Below are 22,539 nucleotides of genomic sequence, written 5' to 3' on the forward strand. Positions count from 1 at the left end.
AGGCCCGGGGGCAAGTGGGCGGGGCTGAGTGTGAGGTGGCTTTTACGACCTCCAAAGCGGTCGTGAAGAGCGGGAGTAGGACACGGAAAACGTCGCTCCTTTTTCATCCCTCCTTTGTGAGGTGACAGAGGGGGAAAGAGAGGAGCTCTCGGGCAGAGGGAAGTGGAGCGCGTGTTTCGGTGTGTGTGCCTGGGCGTGTGAGTTTCTGTGCTCATCGGTATTCATCCTTCAAGAGTTCTTGGCGTTCTCGGTGTACGCTTAACACGGGAAAATGCAGTTTTCCAGGGGGCCGGGGTATGTTCTGTATGTACGTGTGTGTGTGTGTGTGGGGGGGGGGGGGTTGGAACAGTGTGAGGAGGACTAATATAAACCAGACACTGCCGAGGTCCCCCCAACCCTCCAGTCCAGAGTGGAGGGCTACCCCCAGACCCCTCCAGCCGTAACTTGAGGGAGGACAGTGTCAGGTCCACTGGGGAAGGGTTATGACTGCCAAGTCTGTCTATTGCAGCTGCACCACACACGCACACACACACACGCTTCCACACTGCAGATTTGTGCTGTGTCAGTGGGCAGCTCTACATGCGTGTATGCACACACACACACACGTGCCCCGTTGAGCAAACCCAAGAATGCACACACACACACACACACATCCCGAGCACAGGCACACGCAACACATCTGTATTTAGGCGCGCGTACACACACACACACACACACAGCTCATGTGTGCACACACATGTACCCACACACTCTTTTGCAGACGGATCTGAAAAGGGAAATGTACGTGCTGGTGAATGCTACATGTGTTCTGGCTCATGTGCAGCCTGTGCGAAAAACATGCCGCCCTACTGGCGTTTAACAAAGAAAGACTTCATGTAGGAACAGGGCACACACACACACACACATTGGAGTGTCTTGTCTGTAGAAAGCAGCTCATTCCAGCTGATCTCAGGTCATGGTTATTTCAGAGCCTGAGCACTTGCAATCACTGTTGCACACTTCACACATAATGTGTCTGAGAAGCTTCTGGCACGCGTTTCAGGGCTGGAATGCTGATGTCTAAATACCACAGAATTTGGGAGTATGTGTGCAAGTTTTTTAGTGTGTTTGCTATTTGCAAGCACAGGTACACAGGAATTCTTGTTAAAGCTCTCAATAATCGCCTGCCAACTTCTCAATTCCGGTCTAAGTCCTTTGTTGTGGATTTAAATATTAATGACTAAATAAATATATCAGAATCCTATCAGGGCATTCCTGCACGTGTGTGTGTATGTTTAGGGCATGAGTTCTGTAGTGTAAAGAGCAGCTGAACCATATTTATAGGTACCTCCTTCACTACGCACGCCATGCAGACTGTATGTTAATATTCCACCCAGCGCTGTGTACTTACAGCACGGCCAAACACGTTTGTAATGCAAACAGTGTGTAATGTATTCTCAATATTTGTTAAGATGTGAAGCTGTATGAGTGTCTCCAATTTTTGTCTCTCTCCCTCTCCCTCTCCCTCTCTCTATCTCTCTCTATCTCTCTCTCTGAAGGTCAGAACTGAGTCTTCTCTGGGAATTTGAAAGCCACAATCATATTGAGATACAAACCTACCCTGGACCCACTCTACACACTGCCTCACCTCCTAAATGACACACACACACACACACATTGCCATGTAAGTCCAGTGTCACGTTCCATGACATGGCACTAGGCCTTGGCTAACAGCTAACAGGCAGCGCACCATTCATCACTGCCTGCTGAACGCGTGAGGTCCCCCTTGTGCTGCCTTCGGGTCACATGACCCAAAGGTTCATAACGAACCATCGAAGCATCGTTTTCCCAACGGGTAAAAGGAAATGCTTCACTTTGTTTTTGTATGCGGTGAAGTCGTCGCAATACGACGGTGGGTCACAATGACTGATGGGTCAGAATGACCCGAAGAGAACACAAGGGTTAATTTTCTCCTCTTGCTGGTGATCATTGATACGCTGTGATTCAAAGTGAAAATATGAATTCCTGGGGTGTGTTTGTGGTGTGCTTATTGTGAGGAAGGACTAGGTATTAGGTATTGGGGTTACAGCCTGTGTGAATTCCAATAGTGGATTTAAAAACGCCATCTCCTCTAGTGTTTTCATGTTGACCGTGAAAGGTCTTCATTAAACAAGCAGGGGCCAACCGGGGTTTAGGTGGTGGTGGTGGGTGAGGGACGGAGGAGGTGGTAGGAATGTGCTGAATAGAATCTGAATGGAATCTGAATAGAATCTGAACAGAATCTGAACAGAATCTGAACAGAATCTGAACAGAATCCCGATATCAAACAGCGGCGGAGGTCTAGATTCTTAAAATGTTCTGATTCTGGAATACGGACACCTGACGCTACTCCGACAGAAGCTCTTCTGGAGTCCTAGCACATAAAAGTCCAACCAAATGAAAAAGGGTTCCATCAGAGTAGACACGTGATGCCTGTATCGTTGCTCAACTGGCCCATATTCTCTGTTTCGGGATGTCTTGGACCCAGAACAGTGAAAAGTAAGAGGCCTATCTTATCACTGCCTCTAAGCAAACAGATATCATATCTCTCTCAATAGTGAATTCCCTTGAAAGTGGGAAGGTTGAAACCGTGTCGATGGCCGTGAGCCCCCAGACAACAGAGGCCGCTCGCTCCTCTTTGATGTGGATTCGTCTCTCCGTGGTCAGATCTCTATCTCACAGGTGCCTTCTCGAGCTCCTCATGTTCCAACCATGGAGACTCGGCTAAGAGTGCATTGAACTGTTGGCTCACGTCGCCCTCTGCAGGGCGTTCTGGGAACGCTGTAATCTATGAGGGCACCAAGACCAAATACAGGAGGCAACGTCAGTCGACAACACTCGTCCTTGGACATCTATCTGTGCAAACGGGGCGAAGTCCTAACAAAAGGGTCCATTCAAGGGCTTCTTTCACGCCTTATCAATCCTTCCTTCCTCCTTACAAAGTTTGTCTTTGGATGTTGTCAGAAGATACTGTACTTTGAGAGGTCGATGATGCCTGTCGCCGGAAGGGGATAACGCACCGGCAGGGTCTCTGGCCTCACAGCCAGGGTGGGTGCGCGAGGGCTGTGTTCCGTTTGACTCATTTTCGATGTGTAAATGGCTGAGCGTGCAGAAATGACACGAGGAGCTAATTCCTCGAGGTGTCCATGGCTGTCATGCTCATCGGGGTTGTACTTGAGTACAGACGAGCGTATGGCCCTCTCTCTCTAGGAGACATATTCCATCCTGAGGTACTAATGGTCACACTGATTCATCAATGGGCGGAGGGAAACTTCAGTTCCTGAAAAAGTCGGGGGAAGTAAAAAGGAGAAGAGGTACACATAATCATATCTGGCTAATTATGGGAGATAGAAAGTATGCAAGAGGAAGATAACTCTATTTTTATGAATTCATGACAAGGCAAATATTGAGTCAAGGCTTGAGCAACTGGACCCCCCCCCCTCCCCCACACACACACACCCCTCCTTCCTCCCCAGTTGGCTTCTCACCTTCTTTCCTCACGTCGGTCGAGTTCAGTAAACTGTACTCTGTGCAACACAGTCCAACCAAGCCTACTGGGAGATCTGTTCGGTTGGGTAAGAGTCTTTGTCTCATCTAAGACGGGCAACGTGATCCCAGGCAACCATCCTAGACTCCAACCAGATGTGGCAACAGAGCAGTATTCTCACAGGGCAGTCGTATTCAGCCCACCATAGACTGATGTTCTGACACGTTCAATTTTCCAGCCAATAGTTTCGCAACCAATAATGAATATATATTGGGTTTGATTTGATAACAGAATCTTCAGTATTTGCTGACATTTTATTACATCTGTCGACATGAAACTGCTGGGTGAGTTCGGGTGATGTGGGACACCTAGACTCTAGTGTTCATTTTTCTTGCTCCAACAAAAACTAAAATTAGTTAACAACACTTTTACTCTAGGTTTAGCATGGATGTCATGTAACTGAAATCACATGATTATTTCAGGAAGGCCTAATGAGAGGTGATGTTACATATTGGATATAGCCACAGAACACCAAATGCTGCCATGAACCTAGCAATTGTTACTGCAGCCATAGTAAAACATTGCTCTTTGCTTTCAGCCAGAACCTTCTGAAGAATGACACCAATGCCAGTTTTAGGCAGTGACACTGCAAAAAGAAAATCCCAAAACCTTTATTCAGACATTTCAACTCCCTCAGTTTATTGAGCCAACATATGACCTCTAGTGAGGGAACAAGGGAACAGCAACACAAGCTGGCCAGTTGCCTTGTTCGGGTACGTTTAGCGTTCCAAGTGACCACCTTACAGCATGTCCATACAAAGTCTGAAAAAGGGTTTTATTTACAAAAAACTACGATGAAAACACATGTGATGGTTACAGAAAACAGGAGTCGGAAATACAACTAGCCACGAAGGTTCCTTGGTCATTCGCCACAGGTTTCAGCGGAGGGGGTTCAAACAATAAAGGACCAAACCCATTCCTGAGCATTCCTTACCACGCGCACAAAATCACTTAAAAATAGAATGAAAAACTAACTTCATGGGAAAAGCACAATTGCTGCACATGGCGTTGAAACGAAACAATCGAGGGGCGATCGTAAAACAAACAAAAAAAAAAGCAATTTCTCTTTTCGTTTCTCTACGTTTAAAAAGGCATTCTTCTCTCACTACCGTCCTTCAGAGGATGAGAGGGGGTGGGGGGAGGGGGGGGTAGGTTTGAAAGGTGGTCTGTAGGAGGGTGACTGAAGCCATGGCTGGAGCAGTATGTACAAGCTGCAGGACACGGAGTCACTAGACGCAGGTGGATGTCAGACACGCAGGGAAGGCCCCGGGGAGGAGACGAGGCCCTCAGGCTTCCACACAGCGACCCAGTGTGTGGACCACACCTGGAGGTCTGCGCTGGAGCACACACACTGTCTGTGTGTGTGTGTGAGTGAGAGATGGGGAACCCTGCGGGACTCTACAGTGTCACGTGGCGAGGTGCAAACGCACCTGAAGGTCACAGACGGGGGTCAAATACGGGAACACAAACACTCCTGAAACGAAAAGAAAAAGGGATTCGTCCTCTCGATTCAGAGGAATTTCAGTGACATCAAACACACTTGAAATACGCCATTTTGCACAAAAAAAAAACAAAAAAACCAACAAAAAAAACGAAAAGAGAATATTTGGATAGAATTTCCGAGGTGAATTTGACCCGGGTCTCGACTGACTGAAGGACACGGAGATAAACACACGGTTAACCTCTTGATGCAGACAGACGGACAGCGTCGGGTCAATAGCGCCGTCCGAAGGCCGCGCCCTGCATGCTGCTCCCCTGCATCATCTGGTTCTGTCTGTTGAGCGCTCCGGACAGGGACTGGGACGTGCCCGTTGCCATGTAGCCTCCGCGACTGCAGGGGGCAGCAGAGGAGGTTAGTGGCACACCAGGACATCCTTTCGAACTATGGAGACAAGGGCAGCCGTTCCTGAACGACTGGTACCAAGAGACCGGGGAACAAATCGCTCTACAAAACGTTCCTGGGGAACGTCCCAACTCAGATTTTGAACAGTCGATCGTGGCTTTGCGTGTATAAATCCAACCCGTGCCCGGGTCAGGTGGCGGTGCTTACCTTGCCATCCCTCCCCGCGCCATGTGACTCTGCCCGGGGATGCCTCCGTCTCGACCTGGCACACCAACACACACACACACACACACACAGGTAAGACACAGACCCAATGAGCAGAGCCAGAGCGACTCTCACAGCACTGGAGTCTAAACAGGTAGCGCCTCTTACTCTGCCAGGGTCGGTCTGTGTCCAACTTGCGACCAGAGTCCCAGTCACGGCCCCCGTCCCTGTAAGGCCACACGCATGCTGTCAGACACTGGACTGGGAGGTGTGTGTGTGTGCGTGTGTGTGTGGAACGAAGAGAGTGGGGGCCCTGACCTGGGTGTGATGTTGCGCTTGTCATAGCCTCCAGACCAGGAGTCTCTGGAGTCCCTGCTGTGTCGGTCAGCACGGTCTGAGAAGTGCTGCTCAGGAGGAGGGGGTGGAAAGAGACAGAGAGAGAGACAGAGAGAGAGGGAGAGAGAGAAAGAGAGACAGAGAGAGAGAGAGAGAAAGAGAGACAGAGAGAGAGAGAGAGAGAAAGAGAGACAGAGAGAGAGAGAGAGAGAGAGACAGAGAGAGAGAGAGACAGAGAGAGAGACAGAGACAGAGAGAGAGACAGAGAGAGACAGAGAGACAGAGAGAGAGGGAGAGACAGAGAGAGAGGGAGAGAGAGGGAGAGAGAGACAGAGAGAGGGAGAGAGAGACAGAGAGACAGAGAGAGAGACAGAGAGAGAGGGAGACAGTGAGAGAGACAGAGAGAGAGACAGAGAGAGAGAGAGACAGAGAGAGAGACAGAGAGAGAGACAGAGAGAGAGACAGAGAGAGAGACAGAGAGAGAGACAGAGAGAGAGACAGAGACAGAGAGAGAGACAGAGAGAAAGGGAGAGAGAGAGAGAGAGAGAGAGAGGGAGAGAGAGACAGAGAGAGAGGGAGAGAGAGACAGAGAGAGAGGGAGAGAGAGAGGGAGACAGTGAGAGAGAGGGAGAGAGAGGGAGAGAGAGAGACAGAGAGAGAGACACAGAGGAGTAATCAGACTAAGACATGAAACCAAAGTGGTTGTGTGAAGAGTGGCGCTCCACTCCTCTCTCCCCCTGGTTGTCATGCGTGGACGTGGGTGCGGTGTGAAGGGCCCCGTCTCTGGGACCAGGAGGCCGGCTGCCATACCTGGCTGTCTCTGTCTCCCACCACGTTCCTGGAGGTGTCTCTCCTGAGAAAGAGAGAGAGAGAGAGAGCACACATCAGACACACCGACACCCAGCTCCCCAGGGCTCCAAACACACGGCGTTCCTCCCGGGTCACGCTTCAACATCAACAAAGCCCGACCACTCATCGTCCGACGGCGCTCCGTCGACGTTCCGACGGGCGCCTAACCCACCTGTCCATCATGCCGTCGTCCTGGTAGCGGCCGCGGTCCCGGTGGTCGACGTCCTGGTAGCGGTCCTGGCGGCTGAAGTCGGAGCGGCCGCCGTAGCGGTCGTCCAGGGCCAGCCTCTTGTCCTGCCAGTCGTCCTTCCTGTAGGAGAAGGACGACCTTGGGGGGCTCAGTGGTGGTAACGTGTCCTCGTGACGCTCTGACGGAGGCTGGGGGGAGGGGGGGGATCGAGGGTTACCTGCCGTCCATGTCGTAGGGCCTCTTGGTGGGCCGGCGGTCCTGCTCGAAACGCAGCTGCTCCTGCTGCCGCCGCAGCTCCTCGCGCTCGCGGTGGATGCGCTCCTGCTCGCGCCGGCGCTCGTACACCACGCGCAGCCGCTCGCGCTCCAGGAACTCGCACTCCATCCGGTCGGCGTCCAGGCCCTGCTTCTCCACCTGCGGGGAGGGAGGGAGGACGGCGGTCAGGGGGGGCTTTGGGGGAGCAGCACCAACACCACCAGCTGTAAAGATTTCGGGTTTGTTTCCCCCTAGCGCCCCCCCCCCCCCCGTGCCGGGGCCACATACATGTGCAGAAATGTGAAACGGCGGCGTCTATGGCGACCGCCCACCACGTGGACTATAGCCCCTTCCCCAACCCAAGTATGTTTAGGAATCAGGCAAACTAATGTCGGGGGCAGGTAGGAGAGAGAGCTCCAGTCGACAGTAGCCTACCGTCGGGCCCCTGAACAAGGCACCGAGCCCTGCACTGCTGGGGGGTGCTGCAGCGCGGCTGCCCCCGCGCTCCGCTGTGTATGTGTCTGGGGGGGCGGTTGGGGGGGGGGGGTGGTTTTAAGAGCAGAGCACAAACGGAAAAAAAAAGAGAGAACATGTTTCCACTGTAACTACGGCAGGCGGCGCTAAAACAGTCATCCAATCACCCCCAACGTCTCGTTATTTTATCCATCCGTCTCCCAATCTTTTGTCCTCCGCCCTCCCATTGGTCCGGGCCCGCCGTCACTCACCTCCAGCCAGTTCCGCTTCCTCATGAGGCGCTCGCGCTCCTCCTTCTCCCGGAAGAGGCGGATGCGCTCGCGCTCCGAGCGGCTGTCGCGGTCGCGCTCCCTGCGGGGGGGGGGGGAGGAGGGCGGGGACAGAGTGGAACACAGCCAATCACTTCTTTTGTTTTCGTGGACAAGCGGGGTGGTTCAATAGGAAGCGCCGACGAGAACGAGTTCTATTCAACGCTTCCCCCGTTCGGAGCAGACTAAACGTTCTATGGAAAGTGGCGATCTTGTACAATGTCGCGGCCATTTCAAATCGAAGGCGTATTCCATTATGTAATTACTATACGAGTGGCTTATCGCACGTTCATAAAGTAATAAAGCTGGTCGGCTACTACTTGAAAATGGCAAAGAATCCTCTCAATAACACATTTCGATTTTGGAGAAATTAAAAGCTAAAAACTGTTCACTGCATCAAAAGGGAGTTAATGGTGATTGTGTGTCTCAGTGAGCAGGCTATAACCAGTCTCCTCCTCTTCACCCTCCTCCTCCTCCACACCCTCCCCCTCCTCCTCTTCACCCTCGCCCTCCTCCCCCTCCTCCTCCTCCTCTTCACCCTCCTCACCCAGAGTGTCGGCGTCGCTCCACCTCCCTGATCTCCCTCTCCCGCTGCCTCTGCCTCTCGCGCTCCCTCTGCTCCTTGATCTGGTCGAACGACAGGATGTCCTTCTTCTCCTTGCTAGGCGACTTCCTGTCGCGGCTTTTTGTGCTCTGTGGGGGGGGTGAGGTGAGGGAACAGCGTGAGAGAGGGGAGGGTTGTCGACCAAACCCAGCCTGACTGGGGCCATCGGGAGGGAGGGACACGGGCGTGGTCACTCACTCGCTCCTTGCTCTTGGTTTTGACGCTGATGACGGGCTCCCCCTTCGACTTGTCCATCACCACCGTCCTCTCGTTGCGGCCTGGAGGGGGCGGGACGGGAGAAACCGTTAACGTGACCGCGTCGCGCCGACCCGGCGGGAGGTCTGGAACTTCCCCCCCGGGGCCCTTTCAAACTAGCCCACCCGCCGCAAGGACCCCGGCGGACGGACTCACCTTTCCCGTCCTTGGCCTCGCCGCCTTCAGACTTCTCGTCCTTGACGTCCGACCTGGAGGGAAGACGACACGCGTGAGGACGGGGAACCCTGAGGCTGAGGCAGGGACCTACGTGTTCTGACACCACGTTCAGGGCCTTCTTCCGGGTCTGTGGCGTGTTGGTGACAAGGGGGCGGGGGGCGTGGAGATAAGATCTTACTTCTCAGACTTGGAGTCTGACGAGTGTCTCCGCTCGGCGCCGGGCTTCTTGGGGTCGGCCTTCTCCGCCGGCTTCTTCCCCGCCGGCTCGTTCTTGGCCTGGAGGAGAACGGGGGACGCGTCGATTATTCACCTGGCCGACCGATGGCCTGTCCGGACGGTCCGAGCGAGCGAGCGTGCAATCCTATACAGTGTGTGTGCGTGTGACTGTGTGTGTGTGACTGTGTGTGTGTGTGTGGGGGGGTAGTGGGCGCACCCTCTCCACGGAGATCATGCGTCCGTGGAGCTCGGTGCGGTGGAGGTGGCTGATGCACTTGGTGGCCTCCTCGGTGGAGGACATGGTGACGAAGCCGTAGCATCGGGCGCCGGGGCTGCGGGCGTTGGTCACCACTTTGGCACCGACCACCTGGAGGAGGAGGAGGGAGGGAGAGGGGAAAAGGAGGGGCGTTCAGAGGCAAAACGCTCCTTCGTTGTTCCTTGCTGCGAAGGCGAGGAACCTGACTGAAAGCGGAGAAGGTCGAGAGGGCCCCCCCGTGGGTGACGGGGGGAAGCGAGGGGGAAGCGTCGGCGTGGGATACGGACCTTGCCGTACTTGCTGAACAGCGTCTTCAGGTCGGTAGCCCTGGTGGTGGACGACAGGCCGCTGACCCACAGGTTCTTGCTGATGCCCGGAGCGCCTGCTCCACACACACACACACACACACACACACACACACACACACACACACACAGTCAGCACCAGTCTTTGCGACACGTGTGCCAGGGGGCGCATTGGGCCCGGCGGGTTTGAAAGGGGCGATGGTGCGGCACGTACCCTTGTCGTCTTTAGAGTCGGGCTTGCCACCCTTCTCCTCGTCGGCGCTAGAGAAAAGAGAAGGCAGAGTCAGAGGGCACCAGGGAGACGGCGTGCCACCTCCTCGTCTGGCCGGCGAGACATACTTACCGCGACAGCGACCATTGACAGACATACCAAACCCTTTACGTGGCCGTGACGGGACAGTTATAGGATGTCATTAGGATGCCTAAGGTGGCCAAAGACACTCCTGATAGATACTTAATGGTTAAGAGTTGGGATGGGATAGAGGGGGGGAAGGGGGGGAATCATGGCAATAGTGAAAACTTGAGACAAAATGCGCAGACCATGTTTTTTTGTTTGTTTTTTTTTACCTCCAAAAGAGCATCCAAACTTGCTAACAAAAGGAGCCAATGCAACAGAGACAGCCATGTTTGTTCTAGTAGACAGAAAACAACAAACCTCTTTTTCTGATCGCCCTCAACAGAAGAGGACTCTTTCACTGCCGAGGCGGAATCAGCGGCTTGCTCTTCAGTCTTCGTCTCTTCGTCTTCCTCGCCCTCGGCCTTAAATACCATTTCGGTATCAACAGCGCATTCGCTCTCGCCCGCGTTATCGCTATCGGCCTTAACAGTATCGCCCTTGCCCTCAGTGTCAACTGTCACTTGTTCCGGAAGCTTACTGGCGTCCTCCGCGTCTTCCTGTTCGGCATCGCCGGTTAGCTTAGCGTCAACGTCCTTGTCCGCGTCGCTAGCCGACGCCGGTTCGCTCTTCACATTGGCGGACTCGCCGCTGTCGCACACATTATCTTCCCCGGGGCCGTCGGCGGCTTGCTCTTCTTCTGTGGTGTCCTCCAGGTGGTCTTCATTAAGTGGCTCAGACAAACAAGACCCGGCTACTTTTTCATTTTCTACGGATTTAACAGGAATAGAATGGCACAGAGTTTAATCACTTCTGAACACACAGCAAAGGTTAACGTGGAACTGGCGAGGCCTGGTTTAGGACGGGGCTCTCCCACCTCTCTGGCACTGAGACACGTATAACAGATGCACACCCTAGCGTAGCCTAGCCTAGCCTAGCGAGAGACTGGAAATCGCCAAGGGGCCTAAGACAGGAACCAAGCGACTCACTCAGGCTAAACCCTCAACGTGAAGCGGAACCACTCCAGTTCACCTGATCCCAAAGCAGAAAAGAGTGGAGTTAGCTGAAGAAAAGCCACAAGACCAGCTGAGGCTCCAGTAAAAGGTCCATGTTGTCACGCAGCCTCTGACTTGACGTGTGTCCATAACACGGAAAGTGATTTAGAAATTGGGGGGAGTGGGGGGAGAGGGTTTGTATACAAGTCCATTAGTCTCGTGTCCAATGAGTTTATCTTTCAGTCCTAAAAAGGCATTTTGGAATCTCCGGTCTTCTTCTTTATTTTTTTTATTATCTTCGTCTTCGTGTGGCAACCTAAAAACATCACCTGCAACAACTGAACGCTCGCTGACCTGCGAAATCATTGCTGGCCGGGAGCTGGAAGATGGTACCCTTTGAGGAAACGTGGTGGGGAGGGAGCGCCAAAGATGGCCGCCGCGTCCCTTTCTCTAATCACTCAGGGAAGCCTTCCAACTCTCAGCCAGCAAGCTACCTTTGGCTTTCCAGTCTCTCTGTGAGGACGCTTTAAACTGAACGATTTGCATTCCGAAGGTTTTAAAACACTGACGGGAAGAAAAGTGCGCTGGAAAGGAACATTTGATTTTTTTTTTTCTCATTTTTTTTTTCTCAACAGTACCTATTCCTTCTTTTGAGTCTTCTGCCTCCACTTCCTCCTTCTCTTCCTGTTGAAGGACAAAAGAAAATGGTTCCCATTCAGTGACGCAGCTATAATGAGTCATCACGAGTCACAACACAGGGTTCAGGTAACCTCGCAGAACTTATATCCTGCTCGTGAGCGAAATGCTAGAGAGCCTGTACCTCCGTGGGCGACGGACATATCACATCTTCATCTTTCTCCTCGGCGTCGCCAACTTCCTGGTCGACGCACGCCTGCGCGGACACAAACACAAAAGAGGAGAGTATTTGAGTGTTCTGGTGCATTCCGTTTCAACAAGGCGTCGAACGCTTGCTAGAAAACACCACACACACACAAACACACACCGAAGGCACGACCCGCCCTCACCTCTTCGGCCTCGTCCAACATCTCCACATCTCCGTTGCCCAGCTCCTCCCCCTGGTCCTCCTCCTCCCCCCCCTCGTTCGCCGCGGGGCTGAAGGGGTGACCCTTCTCCTCGGGGTCCTCGTTCAGGATCTCGTCGTCGTCGTACTCCTCCGCGGGGATCCCCTCGTCGTTCTCGGCGTCGTCCAGCACGCTCATGTCCATGATGTCCATCTCCTGGAGGTTGTCCATGCTGTTGTCGTCGTGGTGATCGTCCTGCAGTCAGGGGGACGGGCAGAAGGGGGGGGGGGGGGGTTCCGTTTCATTTGATACTCGTGCGGTACAGCGGTCTACGGGCCTATTTTATTGACTTGCATAAGTCCATTGACTGGTGTTTGCATCTTCTGCGCACACCGAATATCCATAGGCACTCAACAACATCCTTGGTGATCAGTGGTGTGGGACAGCTCACCTGACCGTCACCCGAATCTTCTTCAATAGTACAATCCCCCTGTTCGTCATTGTCCTGTTTTTTCCCTGCAGGTCAAAAAACACACGCATGCATATCATCAGCTGTGAGTCTCCCTCTCGTTAATTAACGTTAGTCCTTTGCACAATGCATCCGCTCAACCTGACTTTCAATTCAGTAACTCCCTAAGGTGGAAAACGTTGCATACCTTTAGAGATCCGTCTGACTGGGGTTTTCTTTCCGGCTGTATCCAAAGTAACAGCAATCTCATTCGGATTTCCGCCCTCTTCCTCGATGGCCTGTGACGACAAATAGTGAATACAATTAGAAAATAATTAAATTGATGAGATACAATGTATCGCTAACGTCGGTAGTCAAGAAGAAGAAAAAAAGACTCGCTCGTGTAAGCCTTGGTCTTCGCCAACATATGAAGAGCAGTGCGTAATTGGGTGGCAAATTTTAACCAACGTGAGCTAACTGGCCAAGTAAGCGTAAGGCCATGCCATGGTCGGGGCCTAATCTGGCAAACAAGCTAGCCTACCTAGATTACTTCGCTTACTTGCTTCACTCAATAAAATAAATGATGCTATGTTTATGCACCTGCAAATGTAATAGTGTAGCTCTCGTTGAGTGTTTCATCAGTTGGTATCTATTAGCTTTCAGTATTTCAGTAGACCTAAATAAACACAGCTAGTAGCGATAGCCAGCTAGCTAGCACTACAGTACCTTTTTCAGCCTCTCTGACAGCAGGCTCTTGTTGCCGGTGGCGTCCAAATTCCTTTTCTTCAATTCAGCTTTCAGGTCGATGACCCTCAATTCTGACAGTTTTCGAAACCCTACAGTCTCTTGTATCTCAACGGCCCCTGCCTCCACTGCCGAAGAGTTATCAGACATGATTCAACTTCTTTAAATTTACGTATTTGGTTTGCAAGCACTTGTGTGCAACCCTGGCTCGCTTGTCGTGCACGATTACAGGCGCTCGCTGACTGAAACAGAAACAAAATGGAGTCACCACTTACATATACGAGACTACTGCGCATCTGTAGCTCGATCTTCTTTTTTGAATTTGAGTGGCGGATTGTATCCAACATGAGTTTCATACACTGCCACCTACTGTTAGAGGAGTAGTTTCCTTTTTCCCAAATTACACAATATAATATACTTTACTGATACTAATTTGCATGTTTATATTATCCTGTATTGATAGTGCTCTTTTCCATTTCATCCAACCTCTCATTTCCCCTCACCCCTACATACCCTGGATCCCAAAGAATGTTTACGACTGAGAAAAGATCAAGGTTTAATTGGCAATCCCAAACCCCAAAATATTACATTCACAGTTGAAGCTAAGAACCATACGGTTGTAGTCTTTAGTTTGGACCACCTGCAGGGGCAGCCTGGAAATATAACATTCAGCCTTTTCCACCTGCTCCCCAGCCAGGGATAACCTAATGAACTCAACATTGTCAAAATAAATAAACATGCTTTTTTTGTTGTGTCTCATTCCATTTCCAGTGCTTTTACAAACACATTTATAAAGGCACAAATCAGTCTATACACAAACACTTGTTCAGCAAAGTTCACAGAATATGTTCGGTGTACGTTGCACAGTAAGTTAATGCCTTCAGGGTGAAAAAGTAAAGGTGTGTACCACTGAAAATGGAGAACATTAAGTTCACGACTTCAGTCACAGAAGCAAATAGAACTCATGGAAATGATGTATTTCACCAATCAACAGGAATGGAAGTTGCGCATGTCGCTGAACTGGTATGTATCGTCAACATGGCCATGAGGCAAGCTCTTGCTAGTGGTGAGAGACTGGGGGACATTACTGTCCAACATGTCAGGACTGTCTGTCTCTTCTGGTTGGTTAACTCTATTGGTGGATGGCGAGAGAAAATCTCCTGATTGGGGGAAGTACGACCAGGAAGTCGAGGCCGAACCAACGGACGAGGTCTCAGAGCCGGGGTAGCTGGGCCTAAAGCCTTCTGGGAAGGAGGAGGACTCGGGCAAGCTGCCGGACGAAAGCAGGTCTGAGGAGGCGGAGTGGAGCCGCTGGAGGCGCGGCTCGTAGAGGTTGAGCTTGGAGACGAGGGGCTTGCCCACGCCGATCTCCTGCCGCTCCTCCACCTCCTCGTCCAAGTTGGAGTACTGGTACTGGAGACACACCGTGAAGGTCAGCTCCATCTGCGGAGGGGGAAGAAGACCACCTGGCGTTTTCCACACAGATTCCACACTCAGGGTTCGAATTACAGGGGGGGGGGGGCTTGGTGGGGGTTTGACCTCCCTAATTAAGACTTGGACCCCCCCAAAATAAGTAAAAACAAGAGGTTGGGGGGGTTGGTACACGCCCTGGAGAAGAAGTTTACCCCCCCGATTGTCATAGTATAATTAGCACTCTGTCCACACTGTCCACGGAGATACATTTACATTTAGCTAAGACGCTCTTATCCAGAGCGACTTACAGGCACATTCTCCCCGAGGCTAGTAGGGGGAAGTGCCTTGCTCAAGGACACAACGTCATTTTGCACAGCCGGAAATCTAACCGGCAACCTTCTGATTAACATCCCGATTCCCTAACCTCTCAGCCAACTGACTCCCAGATATAACTGGGATCTAACTCTGAAGGTGTTATGTAGACATCCTAACATTTTCACTACTTTTTCCACCATGGTGCCCTTCCTGACATGATCAAAAACCTATTTGGTCCAGCGGGTGAGATGTTTGGGTTCCGAGGCAGAGGGTGAGTGTTGGGGAAGCTGACCTTCAGTCTCTGCAGGTCCTTGATGCGGGTGTAGAGGCTGGGCAGCTCTGGGCTCAGCAGGGGGTCCATGGTCAGCAGCAAGCTGCCTGCTTCCTGCAGGCTCACATGGTTACTCCTCTTCACGTCAATGTCCAAAACCTGACATAGGACACAATAAGACACTGTGAAACAACAACACAAAGCGACGCAGTAACACAGTTGAACCATGAATATAGCACTACCAATGTCTTTTGTGCATTCGAGCTACAGTTGTCCTTTTAGTTCAATTCTTGATTTTTATTTAGGCTTTACCTGTGAAACCTATGTTTGGTATCAACACGCCATTTCTTTTTTTTACCCCGTAAATACATATACAGTATAGATGATGGAATGCACTTTTTAGTTATTTAATTTTTTTGTAAGTCCATGTCGCAGAGTACAAATACTTTAGGACTTGGATGATTAATAAGTCACACAGAAAAAACAAGGAGCCCTATGGCTGAATCAATGATCTCACTGCATTAAAGGGAACCCCAGGTCTCCTTCATAACACAGCTGCATTTTGAGAAGCGACCAACAGACCTCTGGTAAGTCAGTGACGTGAGCAGAGCAGTAAGAGATGTCCTTAGGCCTCTCTAATATCCTGGTGTAGATGATCATGATGTTGGAGAACTCCGCAGCGAAGCCCAGCTGCACCTTCACGCCACAGTCAAACTGCAAGTTACGGCTCTCTGGAAGCACTGGACAGACAAACGAGATATGAACAACTGGCAAATATACAAGTACAAGTTGTAGTGTACTAAGTACTAATAAACCACCTGGAAAAGTCATTTCATAAAGAACAATCTGTGGAATGAGGATTAGATAACCTCAACGTTCAAGTATTTGACCTACAGGTCGACTGAAATGAGACAAGTCTAGCAATCCAGTTTGTAAAAGTGCCCGTCATTCACAAGAGCGACTACCGATGTGAGCATGTGCGGTGATGTCTGACCGTGTGCGATGGCCCAGTGCATGTTGCGAGCAGACGCGGCGGCAGGGCAGCTGGAGCCCTGGATGAGGTCCGTGAGGGCCCTCCTCTCTGATAGGTTGCTGCGGAGCTCCAGAGCCTGCCTCCCGCGCGTGATGGCGCAGCGCCCCATGTCTGGGGACGAACACGTTGACATTTAGTCAGTTAGCAGACGCTCTTATCCAGAGCGACTTACAGTAAGTTCATGACATTCCCCCCAAGGCAAGTAGGGTGAAGTGCCTTGCCCAAGGACACAACGTCATTTCGAATGCCGGGAATCGAACCGGCAACCTTCTGATTACTAGTCCGATTCCCTAACCGCTCAGCCCCATGTCTGGGGACGGACACAGTGTGTGTGACGGGGACGCGTGGGACTGATGGGATATGGCGACAGGCGAGGGTTTTGGCCAAGGGTTGGGTATGGTGGAAAGGATGATTGTGTAACTTGATGATGTGCTAATGAAGTTGTGGTTATAGTGGCACTAGTGACTTCTTAGTGAAGAATGATTGAGATTGTATGTTGGTGAGTGAGGGAGTGAATGAATGGAGAGGTGGATGGAAGGATGAATGAATGAAATAGGGAAGAGCTCGGACTCTTACCCTCGGCCACTCTGTCAAGCATCACAGTGACCTTCTCATCTTCACATAGACGCTGTTTGAGGTAGCTGATGAAGATGCCATTGGAAAGGTCATCTTTGTTCACTTCAAAGGCCTCAGCATCCACACACCTGTACTCAAACACAAACCTGGTCAAACACATGCAAAAGAGGGCCGCTTTTTGGCTTTGGAAACTAGACGGATACTGGGAGACTGCGTGCCTTCTGCCATTACATCTTGGCATATCTCAGCTATGGGGTATGCTTAGACGGGCAGTCATGGAAACAGGCGGAGAGGCAGGGAGACAGATGTTCCGGGAGGGCGACTCACGTGGCGTAACCAAACACTATGTTCGCCGTCACTTTCAGCGGGCCCGGTTGTTGAATGACGTCATCGTTCAGGTTCCTCAGGACAACACAGATAAGAGATGCTATGACACTTATGGAACACGTACGGAAAATTGCTATCCTTATTGTGCACACATGGACTTTGATCCCAGAAGTGGGCGAGGGCGAGGGTGGGGGGGGGGGGGTTACCTCTTGCGGCACATGTCCAGGAGAAAGACGTTGAGGCCGGTCTCTTTCTCCTGCATTTTCTGGAGGATGTCCTGGACCCACAGGCAGTGCTCCGATGTGTAGGAGGCCGGTGCGTCGATGGGCACCATGAAGCTGTTCCCGTAGTTCTCATAGCCGTGGCCTGCGAAGTACAGCAAGCCTGGGGTGCCAGGAGGGGTGGGGGGGGGGCAGTACAGAGGGTAAGACCTGTGCCCTGAAATCCTCTCACTTCAAAACCGGCTGGCCACCCCTCACAAACAGCCACAAACAAAAAAGCTAGCAGGCTAGCTGTGTTTACGCCGAGTTGAACCCCCCGTCCACTTGGTTACGCAAACTGACCGTAGACCCCTTTGTCCAGCAACAGGAGGAACTCCATGACGGCGCTGTGCATCTCCTGCCAGCTCAGGTCCAGCAGGGACACGACCTTGAAGTCCAGCTGGCGCAGCTGGTTGGTCAGCTGGTGCACGTCCGCCATGGGCGCCCGCAGTTGGCGGTGGTGCTGGTAGTTCATGTTGCCCATCAGAAGCGCCACCTTGTCGGTGGCTGGGGGGAGAAGAGGGGAGGGGGTGAGGAGAGAGTTATTAGCTTGGGGGGAGAGGGAGGGTCAGTTAATGAGGAGAGCGGAGAGGATAGGGCCAGTGGCTGGAGGTAGAGGAGAGAAGGAGAGGAGTGGGTCATTGTATTGTTATTTGACGGTATGGGCCTCTTAGTAGTGCAGTAGTGCCGGTTTGTCCCATTGTCAAAATGTCACTTCTCCCAAAAATACAATGATGCACTCACCATAAAAAGTGCTTCTCTGTCTGTCAGGGCCGGGAGTGGCTGCAGTGAGAAATACAGATTTTGATTGGCTCACAGAGAAAGCAGAGCAACAGGTACGGAGTAGAGGAATGGAATTATTCGGCCATACCTGAGCTGTGACCCACTTCTGCCCAGGAGGCCTCTGACGCAAAACTGGGGCCTGAAAACCACAAACCAGTTATTCTCTTCAGCTTCCTTCGACCAAAAACATGTTCCAGAACCTTCTCCAGCCTCAGCAAGTTGTTCCAGTTTTCGGATGGTTAAATATGAGACCATCAAAACGATTGTTTTGAAATTTGAATCCACTGGCTTTGAGGGTGAAAAGCTTAGTTGGGTAAATATAGTGTAGTCATAGTGATACCGTGGCTGCATGTTATTTATGAGAATAAGCGTTGACAAAGTAGGATTGGCTGATTGATTGATTGACAGACTCAACTGACCAATGTTGACGTGGACCTGGTCGCTCCACATCTCGTGGTAAAGGTTAAACACCTTGCAGCTGTACTGGCCTCGATCTGCAGTGGTCACACATGGGATCTGAAGGACACGCGCACACAGACACACACACATCAACTTCTATCAAATCCGCAGAGTCCAAATGAACAGAATAAAAGCTATTATCTGGATCTAGCAGTTGCTCTGGATAAGATGACTTCTAAAGGACTTCATGTATTATATTTCTAATATTTTACATCCATAACTAAACATTACAACAACAACAAAAAAACATCTCCAACACTAAATATACTGTGATGTCCAAACCCAACGACCACCGTCAAGGCCTAGGGTGATGCTGAGTGTACTGACCCTGAGTGAGCATGTCTGGGCCTGGGGCTGAGGCAGGGCCTTCTTGTTGTGGTACCACTGGTACTGGGCCGGAGGGTTGGCCTCGGCCAGGCACTCCAGACCCAGAGCCTCCCCCTCGGACAGCGCCTGGGCCCGGGGCTGCTGCACGATCTGCAGGCCGCTGGTCGCCGACAGGAAGAAACTGCTGTTGCCACCTGGGAAGACATAGTCCCCCCCGGGAAGGGAGAGTCACAGCAGTTAGGACACAGCTTGGCTCCTCACATATTTGAAAGAGATTCGTGTTGCTTTCAGGCATTTGTCGACCCAGAGAAAACACAACTAGCCGGTGGGTTCCTCAACTTTAAAAAGGTTACGAAAAGCTTAACCGTCCTGATGTGTGGGAAACTTTGTATTTGTATTTATTTCGTTTATTTTTACAGGGACAGTGCACATTAATCAACGTTTTAAGTTAAAGTGCCCGTTTTAGCCAGCCGGCTCATTTTGAACCGCAGTCCCTGGGCAAATTATTAAAACAGTTACAGTTAGCATACAGATAGAACAACATAGAACAATAGGCAACAAGACAAAATCCGTAAAGGCAACAAAGCGTTTCCACACCTTACAAGCCACAAACATGGAAAGCGACAATACACAGCTAGGGATTATGTTTACAAATCGGGTTGACCTTTAACCATGTCTTCGTGCTTTTGGTAAAAGTGTGATAGGTGGTGCAGTTATGTGTGTCTGATGGCAGGGCATTCTCTCATTTGAAGCTCTCACAGAGGAAGCGGATGAACACAGAGAAGCCATTTGTGACATTCTTGTCAGAAGGGCAGCACAAATAAAGTTTGATTTGAAAGAATTCTATTTGAATCGGATTACACGGCAACAGTAATGATCTGGGGTCAGGGCCCATGCCTATTCATTTACGAGCGATCTCTACGTGTAGTTTCCAAAACGGCCATGTCAGATCGTTTCATGTTTCAGATCGGCCCAGTCAGAAAGTAAAAGGAGACACGCAGACGCAACAGAGCTCTGTTAATCCCTCCTGTCTCGTCAAACAAAACATGATGACACAAGCCAAGGCCCTGCAGCCCTGGGAAAAAAGAGGTCAATGTCAGAGTCAATGGGCGATGACAGACGTGACACTGTTTTCCTAGATCATGTTGGGTGGCGTACCTGAGCTGGTGCCGGCGGGCCGGGCCAGGTGGACTCGGGCCCACTGAGAGAACACGCAGCTGTCTCCGTGGTTGACCCTGCAGATGTAGTAGCCCTGGTGGGCAGAAGTCAGAGGGCTCAGGACCAGCTCCGGACCCCACCCACCAATGATCTGGGAAAACAAGAACGAGAGGGTCTAATCATTTCCCAATAGTCGATATCGATATCATTCTCACTTTTAATTTCATTCCTTTGTTATTCTTTCCAATGTTATGAAAGATCCCGAAATGGGTTTTCTGATGAATGTGGGGGGGGGGAGCTCCAGATTCTATTGTCGTCCGACTTCCTCTTTTAGTAGGGCTGAGTTAGGAATGTGCTGTCTGCTCTCTGACCTCATCCTTCCCTCTGAACCAGCGGTAGGCTAGTCCCGCAGGGCCGCTGGCCCGGCACGCCAGCACCACCCTGGCTCCCTCGGCGGCGTGCTGGGACTGAGGCTGCAGCGTCACTCGGATCTGCTCCGTCACTACAGAACATACACACACGCGCCCACAAATAAACACACACACACACACATGTAGGAAGTCAGGTGGCTGAATGGTTAGGGAATCGGGCATGTCATCAGAAGGTTGTTGGCTCGATTCCCCGCCGTGACCAAAAAATAATGTTGTGTCCTTGGGCAAGGCATTTCCCCCTACTTGCCTCGGGGAGAATGCCCCTTAACTTACTGTAAATCGCTCCGTATAAGGGCGTCTGCTAAATGACTAAATGTTAATGTAAACGCAGACAAGTAAATTCACTTTCTCTTCTGTCTTCCTCTCCAATTAATTACAGTGACTGAAACTGAATATAAGTAATGCTTTTAAGCATACAACTGTTCTTAGACGACGGACCTTTGAAAGTTACACTTTTTCTATGGTATAGTCCTCCACTAAAAGTATTTCCTTTGATCATGATGAACTCGGCAAACTCAAAATTGGTCCATCCGAAACCTCAGTTTCACATGTCCTGCTCAGTTCCCTATCAATTCATATTGGGAAGTTTATCACATTATAAACTTCTAATACTACTAATAATGTGACACGTTTGTCACATTATTAGTGTTTCTGTCCCACATTACAGTCACGGCTGTGGGCCAGGGCCCCAAGAAAAACATCTCATCGGTGTACCTGTGGTAGTGAGGTACTGGACAGCGTCCTGGTGGTCCATCTTCTTCAGGCAGTGCAACAGGAAGCCCAGGGGGCAGGAGCGGTCCACCAGCATGGCCAGGAGGAAGCGTCCGGGGCTGCCTGTGGGGCTCAGCACCTGGAGCGAGCAGCTCGTCATCTCCTTCTCACTGCACAGAACCAGTTCAGACAAACTCCCTTTCATCCTGGCCAACTCAGACACTGGCTTTGTCAGGGTTCGTTTCATGACGTTAGCAGCATTCATGATGCAGCATACAGACTGGAGTGTATGGAATACTTGTATATTGAGTATACTCAGTGTTTCCCCCCATGGACACCAGTAGCTATAGCATACCCTTCTTAACCATCACTTTTGTAAATTGGTTACAATTAAGCAAATTTGCTGTCGGAGTATATGCCCTGCTTTAGTAGCCATTTCACTAACTATTGAGTAAAGAGACAATCTTTCTCACCTGCAGCGATACCGAGGCTGCTCAGTGACCATACTGGCCAGCTGTCTCCATCCACAGTCTGAGTTGTCTAGCAGATGTGCTAATCTGCTGAGAGCTTCTTCACTCATGGTCCCAATGTTTATATTCCAGTCACCCATCTCTCTGTCCGCTTCAAACACGAAACATACTATAAAGCGATACACTCATAGGTTTATGTAGGTTTATGTATTTCAACCAAATGCTCAAAAACACGGACGTCAAGTTGGCTGGTCTATTGTAGTCAATGAATAATTGTCTAGATGCAGTATTGCTTTGGTACTAGTCACGCCCTATAGGCTAAATTGATCACAGAAGATTCATTGTTGCAACCATCACTGACTGTGTAGGCAACAATTGAGCATGACGAATAGGTTATGTAAAAAATTATAGAATTCTAAAGTAAACGAAAACTTTCGGAGGCAGTTCTGAAGAAATAAACTGAACGAGGAAAAGGAATGACCGCTTGAATCGCAATCCATGCATTTTACAGTTGACTAAATTGAGTGAATGTGAGATTACCTGTATTCAACTGCTTCCGGAATGTAAACCGAAACGTGAATTAATTTTCTCGACTTCAAAACGTTAGAGGCAACTTCTATTGCAG

General features: G+C 50.8%; 2 protein-coding genes across 9 annotated transcripts; both read right to left on the reverse strand.

Annotated features, from left to right (window-relative positions):
* Window positions 1-4,156: 4,156 nt before the first annotated feature.
* safb (scaffold attachment factor B) lies at window positions 4,157-13,648 on the reverse strand. 8 transcript variants are annotated; one of them, XM_084675922.1, is made up of 23 exons: window positions 13,363-13,648; window positions 12,845-12,935; window positions 12,640-12,704; window positions 12,192-12,443; window positions 11,987-12,058; window positions 11,805-11,850; window positions 10,493-10,940; window positions 10,052-10,098; window positions 9,820-9,914; window positions 9,494-9,643; window positions 9,239-9,336; window positions 9,040-9,092; window positions 8,827-8,906; window positions 8,572-8,717; window positions 7,968-8,067; window positions 7,205-7,401; window positions 6,970-7,107; window positions 6,759-6,801; window positions 5,931-6,016; window positions 5,781-5,839; window positions 5,616-5,670; window positions 5,248-5,396; window positions 4,157-5,039 (listed from the first exon to the last, which is right to left on the reverse strand). In XM_084675922.1, the coding sequence occupies exons 1-22, from the start codon at window positions 13,528-13,530 to the stop codon at window positions 5,279-5,281; spliced, it is 2,607 nt and encodes an 868-aa protein (XP_084532048.1). In that variant the 5' UTR covers window positions 13,531-13,648; the 3' UTR covers window positions 4,157-5,039; window positions 5,248-5,278. The 8 variants fall into 8 exon arrangements, 6 of the variants coding, with proteins under 6 accessions (XP_084532048.1, XP_084532045.1, XP_084532046.1 ...); XM_084675919.1 differs by having other exon boundaries at window positions 5,248-5,447; window positions 5,616-5,677; window positions 5,779-5,839; XM_084675920.1 differs by having other exon boundaries at window positions 5,616-5,677; window positions 5,779-5,839; window positions 6,970-7,125.
* A 192-nt stretch (window positions 13,649-13,840) lies between these two features.
* On the reverse strand, window positions 13,841-22,059 carry malt2 (MALT paracaspase 2). The gene is made up of 16 exons (XM_084675923.1): window positions 21,918-22,059; window positions 21,448-21,614; window positions 20,674-20,804; window positions 20,303-20,453; window positions 19,145-19,338; window positions 18,778-18,874; window positions 18,447-18,497; window positions 18,320-18,358; window positions 17,879-18,082; window positions 17,522-17,699; window positions 17,316-17,390; window positions 16,989-17,116; window positions 16,374-16,523; window positions 15,962-16,119; window positions 15,401-15,538; window positions 13,841-14,823 (listed from the first exon to the last, which is right to left on the reverse strand). Exons 1-16 carry the CDS (start codon window positions 22,052-22,054, stop codon window positions 14,368-14,370), a joined length of 2,454 nt encoding a protein of 817 aa, XP_084532049.1. The 5' UTR covers window positions 22,055-22,059; the 3' UTR covers window positions 13,841-14,367.
* Window positions 22,060-22,539: the final 480 nt, after the last annotated feature.

The sequence above is a fragment of the Hypomesus nipponensis genome, chromosome 16 (assembly GCF_054491055.1).
Source record: "Hypomesus nipponensis isolate SF chromosome 16, ASM5449105v1, whole genome shotgun sequence".
Taxonomy (NCBI): Eukaryota; Metazoa; Chordata; class Actinopteri; order Osmeriformes; family Osmeridae; genus Hypomesus; species Hypomesus nipponensis.

What these genes read in the sequence shown, in the direction of transcription:
- safb (XM_084675917.1), bottom strand. Translation starts at nt 13,530, where the DNA reads ATGTCTGATAACTCTTCGGCAGTGGAGGCAGGGGCCGTTGAGATACAA. An exon ending in AGTCAGACGGATCTCTAAAG is followed by an intron (nt 12,705 to 12,844) that starts GTATGCAACGTT and finishes TTTGACCTGCAG; the next exon opens with GGAAAAAACAGGACAATGAC. An exon ending in AAGATTCGGGTGACGGTCAG is followed by an intron (nt 12,444 to 12,639) that starts GTGAGCTGTCCC and finishes CCCTGACTGCAG; the next exon opens with GACGATCACCACGACGACAA.
- malt2 (XM_084675923.1), bottom strand. Translation starts at nt 22,054, where the DNA reads ATGGGTGACTGGAATATAAACATTGGGACCATGAGTGAAGAAGCTCTC. An exon ending in ATAGTGTTTGGTTACGCCAC is followed by an intron (nt 17,117 to 17,315) that starts GTGAGTCGCCCT and finishes GTTTGAGTACAG; the next exon opens with GTGTGTGGATGCTGAGGCCT. An exon ending in GCTTGACAGAGTGGCCGAGG is followed by an intron (nt 16,524 to 16,988) that starts GTAAGAGTCCGA and finishes GTTCGTCCCCAG; the next exon opens with ACATGGGGCGCTGCGCCATC.